Source organism: Penicillium angulare (assembly GCF_028827245.1).
Source record: "Penicillium angulare strain IBT 27051 chromosome Unknown utg000004l_segment0_segment0, whole genome shotgun sequence".
Taxonomy (NCBI): domain Eukaryota; kingdom Fungi; phylum Ascomycota; class Eurotiomycetes; order Eurotiales; family Aspergillaceae; genus Penicillium; species Penicillium angulare.
This window is the reverse complement of record NW_026623163.1, coordinates 7,630,978-7,651,180: the sequence shown is the minus strand read 5'-3', so window position 1 is coordinate 7,651,180 and position 20,203 is coordinate 7,630,978. Positions and strand designations below refer to the sequence as shown.

Genomic DNA, 20,203 nt, shown 5'->3' with positions numbered 1-20,203 from the left:
CTCTTTACCTGCCTAACCCTTTGACGTCAACCTTAACAGTAGATAAGACTTGAGTCCGATCCAACTCCATTACTATACCTCCTCGTATGTAACTTAGTTGACTTCATCATTTATCTCAACCTATCCTTAGTTAATAATAACAATAACAGTCAAGGCTGCATAAAACTAAAACTCTCATCAAAGAAAGAGTTCTGTAATCTCCACACGACCGATGTAGATAATAGTGGGTATGTTCCAACCAGAGGCCGAGAAATGAGATGAGTAATCCACGAATCTGGGGAAAGCGGCAAACCCCGCGAGGAATTTCTCCGCACTTTGTCGCTACCATTATCCTTCAGTTCTTGTCCCCAGTGGCTTTGTTTCTGCCTGATATGGCTTCAGAGTCACCTCAAATTGAACGGACACCGCCGCAGACAGGCTCCGGCGATCAGGAGACTACTCCGGGTCCAGAATCGGCAAAGAGAAAGGCGGAACAGGGCAACGGAACTCAGACGCGCGCAAAGCGGAATCGTTATATCTCAATCGCTTGGTATGCAATGGCCTGATTTCTGCATGATCTGACTCTTCACTTCCCCGGCATTTAACTCATTCCGGGGTTCCGAGAGGCATGCATACAAGCACAGATGCATCATGCCACTTTGTCTTTCTTCCCTTTGCTTTCCGCGATGGAAAATAGGTTTCCCGCAATCGGCTGACAAGTCTTTCATTATAGTAATGAATGCAAGCGGCGCAAGATTAAATGCAATGGCCAAGTGCCGTGTCAACGATGCGGACATCTCAATCTGGAATGTATGAACTCCTTCATCTCCGAGACGATTGCCGAGTGCGTGTGATGCGTTCCGCAGTCCGCAGTCCGCAGCTTAGCTTTCACTTTTGGATCCCGATTCTTTTGCTGACTTGACCTGAAGGTCGATATGCACCGAACTGCTGCAATAATAATTTCAAGGACTCTGAGTATGTTGCCGTGTCCACTGACAAGCCGATGCCCTCCAATACTAAACTCTTTGCAGCGAGTTCCGGTCGATGACCTCCCAAATAACAACGCTACAGGAACAAGTTAACAATCTGTTTACCAACCTCAATGAACTGCGCACATCAAAGTCAACTTTCGAGTCACCTATCTTTGATCACTTGTCTCGAGATGGCTCCCAGCCTGTATTCACCCCAATGCCTCAGGGCATACCGAAAGCTCGGTCCCGGCATCCGCGCTTCCATGGTCCAACAAGCTCAGCTTTCAACTTTGATGTTGCCAAATCAAGCCTTCAGAGTATGGGAATTAATCCAGTTGAAGATGGAATACCCGACGACTTGACAACCGCACATGTCACACCCGCTGGTTCTCCACCTCCGCTTGTCCCTACTATCCACCCAACCAAAGATCCTATCTGGTCAATCAGTCGGGATGAGGCTATACGTTTATGCAAAGTTTATGAGGAAGAGATTGGCATAATGTATCCTCTGGTGGAGATCAGTATGGTAACCAATCAGGCTACTCTTCTATACACATTCATGGAGGCTGCCACGCGTACAGGATTTGCCCAGCGTGGTCTTCCTGGGCCCGACAGCCTTCATGACGACAGTTCACTTCTGCTCAAGCTTATTCTCGCGACAACGTTGATCGTTGAAGGAGGTGGGGAGAGTGAACTCGGTCAGCGATTATACTTGAGTATCAAGCCCGTGATCGAGTCTAAACTATGGGAGCCCCACGGCATCAAGAATATCCAACTCTTTGCAATTGTGGTAAGTCTGGACAAAGTTATGTGTCTCTTATGAGGACTGCTTTAACCTTGAGTCGATAATAGGCAACATATCATTTTCATACCGACGACGACGCCATGGCCTACCGACTGATCGGCTTAGCTGCGCGCATGTGTTTAGAGATGGGTCTCCATCGCCGCGATGCTTTAATGAAATTGTTCCCGAACGAAAATCAGTGGGAAGAAGTTACTAGAGTCTTCTGGACTGTGTACAGCTTGGATCGGCGGTGGAGTTTTGGCACCGGGTTACCATTTGTGATTCAAGATGAAGATATCGATCCGACCCTGCCGGAACCTGTAAGGAACACTAGTCTATTGATGACCTGGATTTCATTTGACTAACTTTTGGGGCTATCAGGACACTTCTTTGTTATACCTGCGCTGCATGATTTCATACAATCGGATCAGTTCCAAAATCTGGTATTCTGGCCTTGGCTCAGAAGGGACAACTGATATTCGACGAGATGAAATCGGCTACCTGGACTATCAAGTCCTGCAGTGGTACAAGCAGGTACCCGATGAACTGAAGTTCTATCCAGTTGAATCTCCTAAAAATGGAGAATCAGCAAGCCGAGGCATGCGGCGTCTCAGAGTTCTCTTGTACCTGCGAATGAACCAACTCCGAATTTTAATCTATCGTCCAGTCCTTCACTCAGCGGCAAGCATTTTAGAGGACCGCGCCCATGCTCAGACTGTGGTAGACATCGCCAAAGACACGGTTCGAGTGCTCACGCGACTCAATCAGATGTCTGATATCTACCGCACCCAGCAAATCACTTTTAACTACTTTCTTGTTGCTGCTTTGGCAGTACTATTTCTCGCTGTGTGCCATACGCCTTCTGATTTTAATCGCCAAGTACGAGACGAGTTTTATATGGCCTTGGATCTAATCAACGGCTTTAGCACCAAGTCCTATGTTTCGAAGCGCTTGTGGAAGACCATTAAGGGTCTTCGAAAGATTGGGGAAAGACTGGGCGTTTTTGCTCGTCCATTTGGTACTGATTCCAGCGATCCACACTCTAGTGCTGCGGTAGCTATGGCAGGTCTAGCCGGGCATTCAATCGATGACTTGGGTGTATATGGGGCAATGAACGGGGTTGACGAGCTAGGTAACAGTCCACTAAATGGTCTTCAAATGAGTCACGAGTTGACAAACTTGTTTGAGGCTGTCGGCTCATTTGGTAACTTCGTTTCAACCGGCCATGGAGTTGAAGGGATGAATGGATTTGGCGCGGACGGAGAAATCCAAAATACTGGCGAAGGACTCTCTGGAATCCTCGGAGGCGAAGAGGATTTTTCTCGCATCATTCGAGAATTATTTTAATGAAGAGAACCTGAAATTTTAGATCTAGGAAGAGTCAGGACAAAAATATCGGTAAAAAATGACATGTAGACTGTATATACTACACATATAAATCTGGGTGGCAGAATAGATATGTCCCTCGGTCTCGAAGAATTAGACTCCTGCACGTGACTTCAACATCCCACCTCAACTGAGCTTTCATCATATCGTTTAACCCCTCCTCGTCGAAGTTGCCTGGTGCTACATAGGGTCATATGAACCATCACGATTGCAGTGCTAGAATCTGCGTCTTTTTGCAACAAGCGGCTTCTCCCACCGCCCCAGCCTAACGTTCCCAGGACTTGATCTCAGTTCAACAAAGTACCACCTTAAAACAGGTGGGTCATAAACATTTATGTGCTGTGGCCCGATATCTGGATGACCATCTCTTTCCCCTGGTATGTGATATAGTTAAAAAATTGTCCTTGCTTCTTTGAATTGATTCGGGACTGATAAGATTTTGGTGGGGCCAGCTAAGATACGACGTTCTTGACTTGGATCGCACAACCTCCCCTCCCGCACAGTGCTATGAACCTTCGGCATTTCCACCAAGACTCCACCTAACTGTCTTCAATCTGAAGACAGGCCACTCTACCACATTCGCCGACTTTACTCCCTCGACTACTAGGGAACCCTGCACCTTTTTTATCCCCCTCGAGCGAACCCCTCTCCCGCCTGTCTCCACATATCAAACGTTGATCCCTCCCGCCCACGGCTGCTCTACCCAACCCCCTCGCAAATTCGAGTGACGGGGTTGCTGCGCTGTCGTCGCCTTTCTTTCGTGTTCCTCCCACAATCTCGGCAACGTGTCGAGAGAGACAGGTTCGGCGTTGGCCGACGGCCTGGACAGGCTGGATTTGAGTCAACTGTCTGAATCAACCCTTTCCTCATCCGTGTCCGCTTCTTTCGATATGTCGTCGTCGGAGGGTGCCCCGGAGTCATGGATCTCCTCATTCTGCTCACTTATGGGTCATGAATTCTTTGCGGAGGTATCGGAGGATTTCATTGAGGATGACTTCAACCTGACGGGTCTGCAGTCGCAGGTGCCCATGTACAAGGAGGCGTTGGAGATGATTCTCGATGTCGAACCTGAAGATGATGAAGATGAGGAAGAAGAGGAAGAGGAGGAGGAAGACGAGGATGATGTTCTGGGTGATGACCGACCATTGGGATACCGGAGGGCTGGCGATCGCCGACACGCGCGCGTGGCCAGTGATTTGAGTGTCATCGAGAGCTCTGCGGAACTTCTGTACGGTCTTATCCACCAGCGTTATATTACTTCGCGACCCGGTATTCAACAAATGCTCGAAAAGTACGAAATGCAGCACTTTGGAGTATGCCCGCGCGTCAATTGTAATGGATGCAAGGTTCTACCTGTCGGCCGATCTGATACCCCCGGCCAAGAAACTGTGAAGCTATTCTGCCCTGGCTGCATGGATATCTATACCCCGCCAAACAGCCGTTTTCATTCCGTTGATGGAGCATTCTTTGGAACAACATTTGGATGCCTGTTCTTCATGACTTTCCCAGATCTTGACATAGGACCACGCTTAGATTCCTCACTTTCCAACATGTCACGAAACGCTCCACAGTCTGGAAGCCGAGCTACGACTTCCGAATACGAGCCAGCTACCCCCGAAGACCAGCCCCTTGAGATCAACGGGGTGCACACAAGCAACTTTTGCCCAGGACTTGGGCGCGGAAAACTCTACGACCCGAAAATTTATGGATTCAAGGTTTCTGAGGCTTCGCGCGTGGGTCCCCGTATGAAGTGGCTTCGATTGAAACCTAAAAACATCTACGAACTTGACGAGGCTGGGCAGCACGAACAAGTCCTTGCCCTCCAAGAAGGTGGAAACGCAAACACTCGCACCGAGAAATCTCGTGGTGGAGACAAGGATGGAGACACAGAAATGAACCCTACGCAAAACCAGGACGCGTCGATTGCAAATCGGAAAAAGGCACCTATGCGCCGGAGGCGACTGGGCGACCCTGCCTCAGGTCAAAACGCACAAGCGGAGCTTTAAGTGACGTACAAGTACATATTCATCTCAAAGCAAACGTCGCCCTAGGCCAGGCAAAACAACACGCGACCTGCATCGAAGTGCCATTTGATCAAGTCTACACCCTGGATACAAGATCTCAGTACCGCTCCAAGCAGCGAAGATTAAATGATTTTCCGTCGGGGAAGTACGAAGATGCAGGGAGTTGATGACGACGACACAATGAGCTTGGCCTTTCCTTGCTTTTGTCTGATTGTTCTTTTGAATGGGATATTCTATGCTTTTTAAACTATGATTTTTGGTATATGTCTCTGTGCATCTTCATTCTCCCGAGTCTTTCCAGGGTCATTTCGTGGCGCAAATTTAAGCATCGATTTTTCAATACCTATCTATACCTCAAAGTTTTTTAGAAGCAAAGTTCACATCCTATAGGCATGTGAGCACATTCTATCTTGATTTAAAGTTGTAAGCAATGTATGTAGTACCTAGATACCAGCTGTTTACCTGGAGAATCCCTAGGTACTACTCTCACTATTAAAAGAGACCCCGGAGGCTATCTCTACTGACAGGATTCACCCTAGTAGGATGTCACGGTATAGACGGCCTTATTCCCTTCAAGTTGTCTTTACCCATCCCATAGGTATGTACTAGTATGTATAAATTATCGTGATCTAGGTGGGCGGCCTATAGCATACAAGTAGTACACAGAATGCCAGTGCTGGTACATGTGTACCTACACATGTAGTAGTAGGTAATGCTGCCTGTATCTAGCATATACATATGTACTACTAGTCACTCTCAGGCTGTCTACCTGGGTAGTATTATGTAGATGTTCAAGTTGGTATCGTCTTACCGAAGCACTTCTCGCATAGCGCCCGACCAGAGGGACGCTAGGCTAGACTACAAAGAAGATATTCAACCGATATATATGTGCAGCCTGAGTTACAATGATGAGCTTGGAGCTCAGAAGCTTTCAAGAAATCGCTCCTCTAGTATCAGCTCCACGTATTCAGAAGGCACAAAAATGAAAGATCGTAACAACATTTGAGATTATCGAATCATATGATTCTTATCTACTATATGAGAGACTAATATGGCTCAAAATGTGATATCATATATTTCAAGGTATACCCATGCACCTCTCCATGCAAAGACCATTGGTCAAGAGATTCAACAATATCGCCTTCGTTACAAATCCCATTAGGCAATGAACTAGAACCATCCTAGAATCAACTCATTTAATAAAAGGAGCACGATATACATGGTGGCTTCAACTTGACAAATCTCTTCTATCACAATCTACAATATTCCAAAACAGCCGACGCCCACGTACCTACCCGAGGTCAATGCGATGCCAGATCCAGATCCAAGCGCATGTCATATGGCAAGGATATGTATATGTACATCACTATAGAAATGTAAAAAGGCGCGATGCATTATTTAACCGACATTGTGGTTTGGTATCAACTCGGCCGTAAAGGCGATATCCATAGCTACCGTAGCATGGAGCTACGTAGGGACGCGATTACTGGACGGAATAGGGCGTTAGCCACGTCGTAGTTGCGGTTCTATTTTAAATAATGTACCGAACCTAGCTAGGCAGGTAGTTGAGGTAAACAAAGCGAACCGGAGTTTCGTTTTCGTTCAATCAATAGTACCTACGGAGTAGCTGCGATGGGTATAATTCTGGTTGTTATTATAGATAGTCTGGAATTTGTATGTAGGTCTTGCCACTCTGGGAATGTTGTACCAGGTTTAGGTTCATTATGCAGCTTTGTTTGCATCTCCTCCTCTCTTTGCTCGCGTAAAAAGCCCATGTGCACTTTATTGACTCACCACACATGCGTCATGACGTAGGTGGTGGTCCTAATTCATCTGCCTATCAGAGCTATAGACCAGTAACTATTGATAAAGTTATTATATATATTCAATATAGATCTGGATTTGAGGGGGGGGTATGTCTTAGGTAGGCGTTGTAGGTTGGTATCTATGTATCCACGTGTGCAGCTGAAGAAGGTTTACAAATCCAAGTCCATCAATTTCCACAGAGGCCGAATATACTTACGGACTGGAGCCGAGACGGGACGGGTGTGATCTCCAAACGCGACGCACTTTATGCATCTGTCCCACCTGTCACTGACTCGTGTTTGCTAGTGGATTTCTTGTGCCGTGATTGGTCTGCTCGGATGTCTAATGGCTTGCTAATGTTGTGGCTGGACCCCTGGCCCTTGTCCCTTTAGTCCGAATAGAGGGCCTTCGTTCCCTTCCTTGCATATCATAGACGCCTGGGGAATGTTCCCGACAAATCAACTCATTTACTACTAGGCAAAACACCCACGTCACCAGACTACGTAGGCGAAGGTGCTATCTCAATAAACTCCCTGGGGGCATTTCCCTGATTGGTTAAGTTGGAAATACCCGGGATCGCAATCGTAAGTGTAACATTGTAAATCACATGGACATATTGCAGGGATTTGCCTCTGTGGTGTGCAATTCATTGTCGGTGGGTCTAGTTGTTGAAATATCCCGTACTAGGTTGGTACAGCACGCCTTACCCAGGCACTTTGATAGATACACTAGATGTTATGATTCCAAAGATAGAAATGTCTCGATGATTGATTAAGGTTGAACTTTGTTAACTATAAGTTTAGAATACTAATTGATGACTCAGAACTAAGCGTCTGTCAAACCGCCTTAAACTCGGTTTTTTTACGGCCCTATTTCGAAACACAGCTGGAAACTCCATAGTCAAAGCTGAAGAAGAATTATTTTTAATTATTTTCATTTTTTTTTAAAAAAAAAGACTCAAAAAGTAGAACAATGCAAATCACCATAGAGTATCCATGAATTCTTTTCAATCCTTACGCGATAAAGAAGGCACATAGCGGAGGATCCCGCCGACTCCACTGTTCTGATGTAAAAGTCGGGGCCAAATTCCAACATATTGACAAATTGATCAATTCTGCAGACTTCCCCCCAAACATGATCTGCATTGACCCATGAAACAGGCATGCTTGTTTCAATGCTTCATTCTGGTGTGCTGGGGGGGGGGGCTTTTTTTGGTGCATTCCATCTACATTCCCGAGGACCGTTCTATATTGGGGGCCAACTTTACTACAATTGCCGATCAGACCCCATGAATCATCAGAATGGTGGGGCAACTTAATTGACTCGGTAAACCTACGCAGTGCTTAATCTGATTTGAAGGAATACTTCCAACGTTTCGGCCCCCCTCCGGATTCCCTCGTGGCTTTGCCAGGTTTCGAGCGCTAATTCTACGCTAGAGGATATATGCGTTAGTGTGGATTTGGCGAAGCAAGTCGGGAATCGGGGATTCGGGGGACTTAGTGGCCCCGAGTCTTTGGATGGTGGTTTTCAATTTTATTTTATTTTTTCAATATTTTTTGTACTAAGCACTGGGCTGAACAACCTTGAAGCTGAAGTGAGGCTTGTGTCCCCCCACTCTATGGATATGATGATCTGAAGTCTAAACATGCTCTATTGTTAGAGAGATGATGACGGGATGATGACAGTGGAATGTTTAAGATGTTTCAGGATGCGAATTGCTAACTATATAGGCCACTGCACTAACACTAATATCCACACTAATGTAGTCTTTGCGCGTACATGTGATACATGCATATTGCAAATTACATTGTAGTTCTGCAACTACCACGTTAGCGGGGATATTACTTCCTCTCACAACCATGTGTAATTGATGGACTTGATCGTCTTAAACCCGAATTAGATCATCGCCAATAGTCGCTGGCCTTAGTGGATTCTTTTTTAATTCCATCCTCATGTCAAACTCGGTGGTTGTCCGATAGGCAAGGCTGGCATCAAGCCATCTCGGTAGAAACGGCCCCAACTCCATCCATCTAGGCTTAGTTGAGTTTATTTATCCCTCTCTTTGGTTATTTTTTCTGGTCTGCATTAAGGTTAGCCGATGGATTCTACCCTTTCTGCATACTCTTCAAGTCAGGGGATCTGGGTCACTCCTTGCGCCTGCTGCGCCTGCTATAACCTTTTGGCCCCGGACTCTCTCACACACTAATGTACCTAATAGAAACTGATCCTACCTAAGTACTAACTAACTCTATACCTTGTACAAACTGAGCAAGTCCACTCCGGATTATTTCATCATGATCCTCCTTTGAATTACTAAAAACCCACCCCATACTCCATAACTGTGCATGGCCGTAGTAAACATCCCTGCCGCATCCGTACATGTGGTGATCAACTCCACAACACAAGCCAAGATCTCCTCCGTCTTGACCCTAAAATCAAAACTATGCACGCTAACCGCGAACGGAAAATGAAGACACTCGTCCAAGCCCCACTGACTTGCCCACTTTAAGCCTTTAGCTACAACGTGAATCAGCCCCTATACGGACACGACCTTAGCCTAGCCTCAGCCCTTCCACGCCTTTCCTCCTTGGGCCCGGTGCAATACGGCCGAAGCCTGAGCTACATGCCAATCCCAACCCGGGTGCTTGGGCCACCCGATTGTCTTTGTGCTGTCTTTGCTACAATTCGCGGAGTGTCTCCTCTCCTCCCCATTCTCCATTATGAACCTTCCCCCCTGTCCACTGGGCGCTACCTAAAGACCCCGTGAGAACCAAGTTGTCGGTAACGAACAGAAAGGCGGCATAACGCCCACGCAATTCTTTTTGGTATCTTAAAATAGGAGCGGCTCTATCTACAGCGCGTATACGGGGTAGCCAAGGGTGGCCCTACCGGAACTTCACCAATCCCAGCAGATGGGGTGTAGGGAGAGGGGGAGGATGCACTTGGCTCCCGGGGAGGAAATAGATAGCGACATGCAGCTGTGTTAATTTGTTCAAGTTGATCCGTAAAGACAGTACTTTGTAACTTGGCTCGGTCTCGGTTGGGAAGAACAAAAAAGTTTTCTTGGTTCCTTGGTTCTTTTTTTTAGGTATTTATTTTCTCCGTTGATCTTTGTCGATTGTATAATTATGATGTAGTAAACGGTTGAACGCTTCAAGTTGCTTTTTTATTAATATATTAGTTAGGCTTGCTGTATCCGGATTTTCCTATCTAAATAGACTCTGCCTTGTTTCATTACAGAGGCAAAATAAACATTGGCAGAACCGGGGAAATAGGAGAGATGAGAGAGCTCGCATTATTGCATCATTTTACTTAAAATCGGCTTTCGGGTTTTAGACCATTGTGGCCGAGACCCTACAAAGCCACTAGGCAGCAGAACGCTCTCTACATGTGATTGGCGTCTGGTCTGGGGGGGTGGTGGAAGACAATGGGTTTCTGCAGCGATCACAAATCCAGCAGAGTGGTTAGATTGAACCACATGGTTTTTAATTTTTATTTTTTTTATTTTTTTTATTAATTTGATTTTATCCTTTTTACCTTCCGTTCTGATCCTTGAGTCATGTCGGGGTCTTGAGAGGGGAAATCACAAATCGGTTTCTGGTATCTGGTAACCAGAAGACCCACTGTCTCCACTGGTACTAGTACAGTAGTTTGTTCTACATACCAACGAGAAGAAGTGACGTGCTGAATAAAGTCATGTATGGACCACGCGCAGCAACAGAATAGACCACGCTAATCGGGAGGTCCACTCAGGAGACCGAAGTGGGAAAATGAACTAGCAGTAACTTGTTTCATATACCGTTGGACCCGCTGAAAAGAGTAAACGGGCAGGCTACGGACATTCCAAATGCGGAATCGAATGCGGGTTTAGCGTCTGGGGGCCGCAAAGGACCTTTCGGGACTTCGTATGATTCATTTATTTGATTTTCGCCTTTTTTCCAGCTGGGAGGCCTGAAAAATAGAAAACGGTAAAATTACAGTGGAAGTTCCAGGTTTGGGGGCCACGGACTTCGTGTCCTGGGAAGGCTGGCCAATCGCTATCACCGATTAAAAGGTAATTGAATGGAGCTACGACGGGATGGAAAGACACTTCGCTTTATGGAGTAATCGTTGAGTGCTTTGGTGTAATGTTCCCGACTCCATGGTTAATCTTTCGGAATATTTGAAAACGCACTGTCCATTTCAAGTTCCCCATACCATACGCCTATCATAGCTGAGCTTGCCATAGCCCTAAAGTATCAGCAGAAGAATTGAGTAAAACAAACCCATCACAAGATAAGATAAAATCACAATAGAGAAGTGGAGTGAGGAAATAAATGCCACATATCAGAGAAGTGAAAAAATATAATATATAAAGATAGAGATATAGATATAGATATGAACGCCTCAGATAATGCTCGCTCGTCAACACATGTCCCAATGAAATAGGTTCCGGTCATTAAACAAAGGGAATAAAACAAAAAAGAAAAAACCAGTAAATAAATAAAGACACAAGTGGAGATTCCAGATCCAGCCAGAGAATCATAGTGGGACCATAAAAATGATCATCGCTCGATCAACCATGAGGTTTTTTGGACCCAACATAACGGTAGTGTCCGCAAGGCTTTACAGTTCGGTCCATGCGTGTTCCGTGTCCGCCCCCTCGTTCCCATTCCCTTCTGAGACACTCCCAAAAACCCAAAGGAAAAATGAAATAAACCCAAAACAAGACCAAGACCAAAAATAATCACAGAATAATCTCCGGTGCGCTTTATGACCGCAGATCATATTCGTACAGCCCTGGCATAGACCGGGGGGAACAGGGAGTCGACTCCGGAGTTAACGGAAACGTAAAGATCGAAGCCCCGGGGGACGTCGATACTCCACGCTGGCTATCCGGGTACCCGTAGGAAAGCGAAGGCATCTGCATTCATCACAGAGATTAGCTTCCGCGGCGTAGGAAAAAAATGCGTTTAAATTATCGGGCAAAATGTACCGAAAGACTGGGTTCTGCGTGTGTCGGTTGAGGACATAAATCGATGCCTGCCATCGAGGCATAACTCATGCTAAACGGACTCATGATGTCTTCATCGTAGGCTTTGCGGGGTGCTCCCATTGCTGCTGTGGGAACCATGGGAACCACTGAGGGGATTGCGTCGTTGTATTCGGGGAATGACATGTTGCCGTATCCTGTTGGGATAGTTTGGTAGACTGGTACTTGGTTGTATGTCTGGCGGTAGGCTTCATATGCGGGCATTTGGGGGTATGGAGAGAAGGCCGGGGGTGGCGAGGCGGTTAATTGGCGAGTACATTGTTGGGCGAACATTGATCGCTCTTCACCATTGTAGAATTCATAAGATCCGGCCCGGTCTACCTGTTGATGATGGTGGGGGAGTTGTTGTTTGGAGTCAACTGATTTGGAGGCGCGGTGCTTGGAGCGGCCTTTGTTTGTTGCTTTTGGCTGTTGGACGACCTCTGCATGGGATTGTTCTGGTGAGGCTGAAGATGCAGCTCGTCTTTCTAGATCTTCTAGGCGGCGCTTAAGCTTCTTGCCTGTGAGGGGTGTCAGTTGATGGTTCGAGGCATTTGCTTTGCATTCTGCGTTTTCTCTCTCTTTGTTTCGAGTCCCACTCCATGCTGTGTATAGATGTATACTCACGATAATTTCTTTGCGCGATACGATTTTGGATGCGGCGACGCTCTGCTAGATCAGAGATCTTGGTCCAGTCTTCATTTGGGTTTGCGTTGGGACTGAAGGCGCTGCTATTGCTGTGACTGGAGGAACGAGAACCCGAACGGGCATCGTAACTTGTAGATTGATGCATGGTTCAAGTGTGGATGGGATGGAACAATCAGTGTACGAGTGTGAAACTTGGAGGAAGGAACAAGGAACTAATATATAGAGACAAGGCAAGTCTTATGAATAGAGTAGAGAAGGAAGAAAGGAAGAAAGGTTTAGATCCACAGCGATAAGGCCGAAAGCCTGGGGAGGGGCCAATTGAATTATATACTCGGAGGACGGAGAATGGGGCTCCTAATCCCGTCGATCAGCTGGGTAATTCTGCGTATTGGGCCTTGCAGACATGCTAAGCCCCCCCGAGTGCTCCGTCCCGATAACCATGCAGTCCGTGCCCACATTAGACTCGAGTGCCATGTGTATTATTTTGGGGGGTAGCGATTGACAAGGATTTGATGACTACGAGATTCCATGAATTTTAATTTAATTTTAAAAATTTGGGGGTTTTTTCACTCCGTGCATGTCACTAAGCACTTGAGAGACTTAGGGGGGTTTAAAGAAGGGGACAAATCCTTAAATCCTGAAGCATAATTCAATTAATTCTACAGTAGAATAATAATTATTAGAATTATTAGAATTATAAATGACAAGAATATTTGAAATGATAGAATAATCATGCTATTCAGCAAGCGCTCCTCTTCCTCCTCCCTCCCCCAAATTCAAATCCCCAATGCCAAAAATACCAGACAGGAATGGAATCCTTTTGCACCGCATGGATACGCATGGATAGACAGGGATGATTCCGTGCTGTTCAGCCTCGACCTGGTCCTGGCCCAAGTACGTCAACCCACCAATCTGGGCCACGTTTTCGCGTACCATGCTCGCCGAACCCAGCGATGCCCAGAAAATTAATACAGTAGAAAAAAAAAATAAGAAAAAATAGATAATTAGAAATCACAGAAATTCCTCATTTGGCATTATGGCGCGGTCACTACTCGTCTATTTCTCTTGGTCCCGATGTGGGCTCCGGTGGATTTACAGGAAGCAAAGGAATCTCTAGATCCTGCAGAACACCTTCCTGGTCTCTTTACTACGGCATAGTGGAATGTATTTGATTGCTTCACATACTAGTATTATGCATGAGTGCGAGAAACACCTACCGAGAGGGGGGCGATAAAAGAAAAGAAAAGAAATAATACCCAATAACCCTGGGAAATAATAGAACCAAACAAAAAACCAAAAACCGAAAAGAAGGATATCACTGGCATTGCATCTGGACCGGAACAACGTTCGAACCTCATTCGATATTCTGACCAGGCGGCGACACGATACTCCAGGGGATGAAACGGGGAAAATGTGCGTTGTTCAGAGGGGGTTACACTAACATTCTTTGATTTTATGATTTTTATGATTTTATTTTATTCATTCGTCTATTTCTTCTCCTTTTTCTCACGTGGAGATGGGCAGTTGGAAAGGGGGCCACGTTTTAGAATCTCTGCTGCCATGTTGGTTCTTCATGCTCGATTGGCTATGATTACCATCTTATTTTAAGATTTGTAACCTCCTGGCTCGATTACCCTATACACATCAAACCGATTTGGCATTTGGGTAGGTCGTTTTTTTGTCTTGGCAACAGACTAGGGGGATAAAGATCTCACCCGAAGGGTGGTGCTGATCGCTGATCAAACAAACCCTCGAGCTATGTTTTTTACCCGGAGGCCGAGTCTCTGGGCGGGGGAAAGTGCAAAAAAAGAGGGGGCCAAAAATAAATTGTAAAATGGAAAAATAGACAAAAAATAAAAAGAATGAATAAATAAATAATTGATTAATGAACAATAATACATTCTTGGGGATGCATACAAGACACTTACCAAGGCTACTAGCCTGAACTAAGGAGGGGGCGGAATTTAGTACTTCGGGGGGCCCAAAAAAACTACCAGAATGGGCCTTCACGGGGGAACTCCGTAATCGCTTAACAATTCCTCAGCTTGAATTCTAATCATTTGGCTGGTCCGTTCGTATGGGCACAAGTTAGTGTACCCACCTCCATACAGTCTTGGGATGAAGTTGGTGGCTTGTCGCCAAATTACTATATTTCCTATCCCCCGCTAATGTAACGTGCATCACTGAGAGGATTGTTTGGGAAGCTGTGGTTCTCTTTTTGTTTTTCTTTTTCTTTTTCTTTTTTTTTTCGCGGGTTCTTAACTGCCATGGAATTAAAAATACAAAATGGTATGGAGTAGAGTTAAAACAAAAAGGGAACCCCTCCCCATTTCACAATCTAGTGCTCCGTAGGATGCCGGGCGTCGTAGGTTAGGGTTTGCCTGATTGGTGTAATCTGCAAGTTAGCTGGGATGCGGCACATTTTCCCAAGGTGCTGGCCATTCTTCTCTAGGTTGGAAGAAACTAATTCTCAGGGCGGGGTCAACCATAGACAATGGACACCGAGAGGCTCAGCGGGGACTGTATCACCCCAACCAATCCGGGTGTCAGGACTACCGGTGTTGGCAGCCAAGGAGCGCAATGTAGTTACGACCAATCTAGGCGAAGGAACACACACCTGGGCAAAGAGAGTACAGGAGGTGTGTACTGTATGCATGAAGGGCTTCAACTCATCACCCTCTCCAAGGAGCGTGGCAATAGACCTACCCCAATTCTACCATGCTTGAACTTACCAAACTGTAGGGCTGAGCAGCTGGTCCCGACAAAGCAGAGCACTGAACGTTCCCGGTGGAGCTGAGGCTTTCTCATTCGGTGCCACAGCGCATGACTGTCTTTCCCTTTCACCGCTCCTCATCCCCTTCGCGGCTCGGTTGTCAAGCCTCACACCTTGATCCCTGGGAACATCTCCTCTCTGACAGCAGGGATGTGAACCACTCACAGCTCGTCTAGGTCCCGGATGCTTGGGTGGGATTCGAGTTCGGCCCTTCTAGTAACCGTCTAGAAAAAGGTTCCTGGCGGTGTGCTGCACTCCATGACACGCACTCTGCAGTCTTTTCGCCTTCCATTGCATCGGCTTTGGTCTATTTTGGTGCTTTTGTGTCACGGATCTCAATCAAAACAACGCCATTTTTTCATCGCGGTCCCTTTCCCCGGGTCTCTTGTGAAAATCCCCAAAAAGATAATAATAATGCAATATTTTATTTTATTGTACTTTGAATTATTTTATTGATTCACCATCTGGTCCACCTGGCCAGTTTCTATACACTGAAAAAGTAGATGTCTATACGGCAATCTCCGAAACCATTCCCTTCATACTGGTTGCCCCAACCCACCCCCAAGTTACACAGCAACTGCGATATAGACCGAGTACGAACTGAATCGGGGAAAAGCTCCTCGCATACTCTTCAAAACTCAGGCATGGTAACCGCCCAATAGCCTTGCACGTTGGACAAGGCGCCCAACGAACAACAGCATCGTATCCAGAATAAGGTCTATCTCCGATGAATTCCATCGCGTAGGCGGCGTCGGGCGGAGGATCATCTGTCAATACCACCTGCGAGAGCAACATGGTTTAACAGTCCGAGTCACAAACCACTAGCGTCTGTAAGTTTAATCCCGACTACCTTGAGTTTGACCTTCGAAAGTTGACAGGCAACACGTCATGCCTGTTATTGGATACTGAGTCTCTGCGTCGCACCAGCTGAGAAACGCCCCTTGGACCTGCCGGTCCGCACGAGGGAATTAATCTGCAGGATAGAGTACAATGCCACATATTTTTTAGAATTAGAATTAAAACTAAACTAATTTAAGGCCATTCTGACTGCCTCGCTAATGCAGATCATCTATCCTAGTCGCTGCCTGCTTTCTAGAACTTGCAGATGCCACTTTGCAGGTGTACAGACTCAGGCTGAAACAAGGGCTGTCTTGGCTCATGTTTTCGGCCTTAAGGGCTTTCCTTGATTTGATTTGATTTATTCCTTACTTATTATTCATCATTGAGATAGAGGCTATAGTTGATCTTTTTATTAATTTAGATTTGGAGATTTACATTCTGCATTTAGATTTGGGCTTGGGTTTACTGTTTCTAATACCCTCCACGTGGCCCACACGTGCTGCAACTCGCCTATCCTGTCTCGTTTGCGGAACAGCCTCATCGGCCGTACAACTCTCTATATGCCCCGAGGGACGGGACGGGACAAATGACTTCAGCACCCAATCTTTCCCATCACGCCCAGAGATAATGGCGACGTTGTACCGACAAACTTTCCCAAGTTGGAGCAATCCTCAAGCTTCACCTCTGTATTTCATGGCGTGAAGCGGTGTCGCATGTTCGTCAGCACTATGATCGTACTAGGTCCTCGTCTGACTAAGGATATGCACAGGGGAGGACCGAACATAGTCCCCGGATTGGTCAATTCCTCCAAATAGGACCTATACAGAAGCCACATATCTTCACTAGTCTTTCCTGGATATGTATAAGTGTGCATATCGTTGATTATGCCAAGGAAAGTCGGGGACCCTATTTCATTATGGGTCCAAATCGGCTTTTATAGTATGTCTCGATTATAAGCTTGTTGATAATGCTTATGCCCCGGTATCTGAGGGGTAAAGCTTGATTCATGATCCTTGTGGCGCATCTAGTATCCATTTTTTGGAGATGGGGGCAGTTTTATTGACTAAGAGGGCACGTCATTGTGCATTGTTTGGTCTTTAAGATATATGGTCAGCAGATGTCGTGCTGCTGGCCCCTGAACGGGTGAGCCGCCATGGCCGATTGTATTGCCTGTTTGAGCATCGAGGACAGCCACTGCGAGCCTTTTCCTTGAATCGAGGGGCCTGGACGGGAAATAGAACTTCAAGATAGTAGTTGCAAATATATACGTCAGTGGATCTGACCTTGCATATGTATGCACGGTGTTCATGCATGGGTTTGAGGAGAAACTGTCAGATTGGAATATCTAGATAGGGCATGGTTCCGGCAAATGACCCTAATTCGAACGTGACCACATGGTTATAGATTTGGGCATCTGAAAACGGAAAACTCTCAATAGATCGATCTAGATTGATATGTGCTTCAATTTTAGGTATAGCTTAGCCTTTGCGTGATCTAAAAGGTTTCCGCCACTTCCAAGATTGAAGGTTCAGATATTGTCTTTGTCTACCAGTGCCAAGCGCCGACAGTGGTAGTATTCATGTGAGTGCCTCATGAAGCCAAGTTGGAAGCAGCTTGTTTGGATTAAATTCTGCAATCATCTTAAATACACTCGTAGCTCGCTAATACTACGTAGTATATCTAGTGCAAAACTTCATCTTTGATAGGGTTTAAATGTTCAAAAGGTTGTCATCTACTAGTAGCTAGTAGTAGTTTATTACGATATATAACTCGAAGCTGTGCTTCACATTTTCAACTTGAAGTTCTTCCAAGGTCGTCAATGTTATGTATGCATGTAAGCAACTTGAAGTTAATGTACAAAGTCCAATTTCATTAGACGATACTGAATTACTCCTGGAGCTCAACATGGTATGTCCCCACATTATCCTTAACAACAGAGTGACTATGGGCTTTTGTCTGTTCGACATCACCGATAGTTTCAGCAAGACCAGCTTTTTGCTTCGCTTTAGCCTCTTTGACAGCGATTCGTGCCCTAGGAACCACAGACCACTGAATTGCTTTGTGGTAAAACTTCCGCTTCGACTCAATCTCCTGGTCTATATCTTCACCCGGCAGGAAAAGAAGATCCACTGACTCCAAATTCAGGTATGAGGTTTCAGGATAGAAGCAATAGACAATAACTGCGGCAACGAGATTGAACACTGCGAAAATAATGTAGGTCTTGTAGCCAATGTTCTCAAGGGCTGGTGGGGTGATTTCAACGACCTATAGCGATAGGGATTAGATTATTCAATATCATGATATAGTGTTCATGAAGTAACACGTACCAAGAAGTTACCCAGGAAGTCTGCGGCGGCAGCCAGTGCGGCTCCTTTGGATCGAATCTTGAGAGGGAGAATTTCAGCGGGGTATACCCATACTGTAGCCATCCAACCTGAAGAATATAGTGTTAGCTGGTACTACCTTTCAGGTGGGTAGCAGATCTGGTACTCACCCCATGTGAAGCAGGCTTCAAATGCAAACACAAAAAATACAGCAGCGATTCCGGATTTTTGGGTTCCAATTGATACTGTGATGGCCTCACAAATCAACACTACGCCCATGCCGATGGCCATGCTTATGAAGAGTCGTCTTCTACCAATGTAGTCGATCATGAACCACTGTTGTCTGTTAGTATTGGAAGAATATCCATGAGGTATGAGAAAAAGGTGATTGACATACTGTCAATAAAGATGCTATTATATACCAGACCTGGAGAAAGCATCCAACAAACAAGGCTCTCTCCTGGGACATGCCCAGGCTTTCCTTGAATAGGGTTGGTGCATAGTAACTGACAATGTTGATACCTAGAGGGTGGATTATAAGTAAATAAAATAACACGGAAATTCCAAATCTGGATTTTCAAAATGCTTACCGGAGGTTTGTTGCATGAACTGAATTCCAAGAGCTAGGAAAAACCGCTTATTCACAGCGCAGCCTCCGTCCGTGAAAAGAGACTTCCAAGAACCTTCTTCTTCTGCTTCAATGTTGATAGCGGTCATAATATCAGACCTTTCACTTTGGACAACTGGGTCATGTTCTGGCTTATTGCGCAATTTGGCAAGGACGATAGTTCCTCTTTCAGAAGAGGGCTCATGAAGCATAAGCCAACGTGGAGTATCGGGTAAGAAGGGCGTGACAATCAAAACATAAATGGCAAATAGAGCTTGAAATGTCAATGGAAATCGCCACTGGACCTGCCCAGGCTGAAAATAAAAGGCATAGTTGATCCAATAGGCCAGCATTAGCCCAAAAAGCATCATCGTTAACTGGCAAGATACATGCCATCCTCGTTGACTTGGTAGACATATCTCGCTCTGGTAAACAGGTGCAACCGAGGTAAGGAACCCAATTCCTAGAGTATCAAGAGTTTATTAGTGGCTAGCAGGAGTAAGTTTGATGAGAGAGCATACCTAGGCCAGTAATAGTTCTACCCACCATCATAAGAACTCTTTCGACACATCCTCCCATTAAAGCAGAACCAATAACAACAAGAGCTGCGCCAACCATCAAGCTGCGTTTCCGACCAAGTCGCTCCACTGTAAATGCAGCTATAATTGCGCCGAAAAGCGCGCCAATATCGTATATAGCCGTGATGGTGCTCGTCATTATTGTACTGGGATTTCCCATTGCATCCAGCCAGTATTCCGATATGACAACTCCCGACATGACACCCTGATCATATCCAAAGAGTAAAAACGATGAAGAACATACTGAAGTGATAGCCGCCACAAGCAGTGGCCCCTTAAGGCCACTAATACCAGTCCTATCGACCATATTGACAACTTGAAAACAAATGCGCAAAATAGCTATAGGGCTGACACTACCCGACAAGGCTAGTTTTCTCGAAAGGGCTTCTCGGGAAGAAAAGCATGGCTATGCATCAAAGCGACCGAGTATGCCTTTATATGTGCCCGTGTTTTCCCTTGCTGCCGGCCCGTA

At 45.9% G+C, this 20,203-nt stretch overlaps 4 protein-coding genes across 4 annotated transcripts; 2 read left to right on the top strand and 2 right to left on the bottom strand.

Moving 5' to 3' along the window:
- Positions 1-371: 371 nt before the first annotated feature.
- On the top strand, positions 372-3,081 carry N7478_006764 (transcription factor domain-containing protein; the record flags this gene model as incomplete). Its single annotated transcript, XM_056922978.1, has 4 exons — positions 372-529; positions 1,011-1,740; positions 1,803-2,054; positions 2,116-3,081. The coding sequence occupies 4 exons, from the start codon at positions 372-374 to the stop codon at positions 3,079-3,081; spliced, it is 2,106 nt and encodes a 701-aa protein (XP_056781015.1).
- Positions 3,082-4,010: 929 nt separating this feature from the next.
- On the top strand, positions 4,011-5,126 carry N7478_006763 (casein kinase II subunit beta; the record flags this gene model as incomplete). The annotated part of the gene is made up of 1 exon (XM_056922977.1): positions 4,011-5,126. The coding sequence occupies one exon, from the start codon at positions 4,011-4,013 to the stop codon at positions 5,124-5,126; it is 1,116 nt and encodes a 371-aa protein (XP_056781014.1).
- A 6,574-nt stretch (positions 5,127-11,700) lies between these two features.
- On the bottom strand, positions 11,701-12,754 carry N7478_006762 (bZIP transcription factor; the record flags this gene model as incomplete). The annotated part of the gene is made up of 3 exons (XM_056922976.1): positions 11,701-11,853; positions 11,926-12,482; positions 12,589-12,754. The coding sequence occupies 3 exons, from the start codon at positions 12,752-12,754 to the stop codon at positions 11,701-11,703; spliced, it is 876 nt and encodes a 291-aa protein (XP_056781013.1).
- Positions 12,755-18,109: 5,355 nt separating this feature from the next.
- Positions 18,110-20,038, bottom strand: N7478_006761 (sugar porter family MFS transporter; the record flags this gene model as incomplete). Its single annotated transcript, XM_056922975.1, has 6 exons — positions 18,110-18,487; positions 18,550-18,656; positions 18,717-18,882; positions 18,944-19,068; positions 19,137-19,616; positions 19,675-20,038. The coding sequence occupies 6 exons, from the start codon at positions 20,036-20,038 to the stop codon at positions 18,110-18,112; spliced, it is 1,620 nt and encodes a 539-aa protein (XP_056781012.1).
- Between the last annotated feature and the right edge of the window lie 165 nt (positions 20,039-20,203).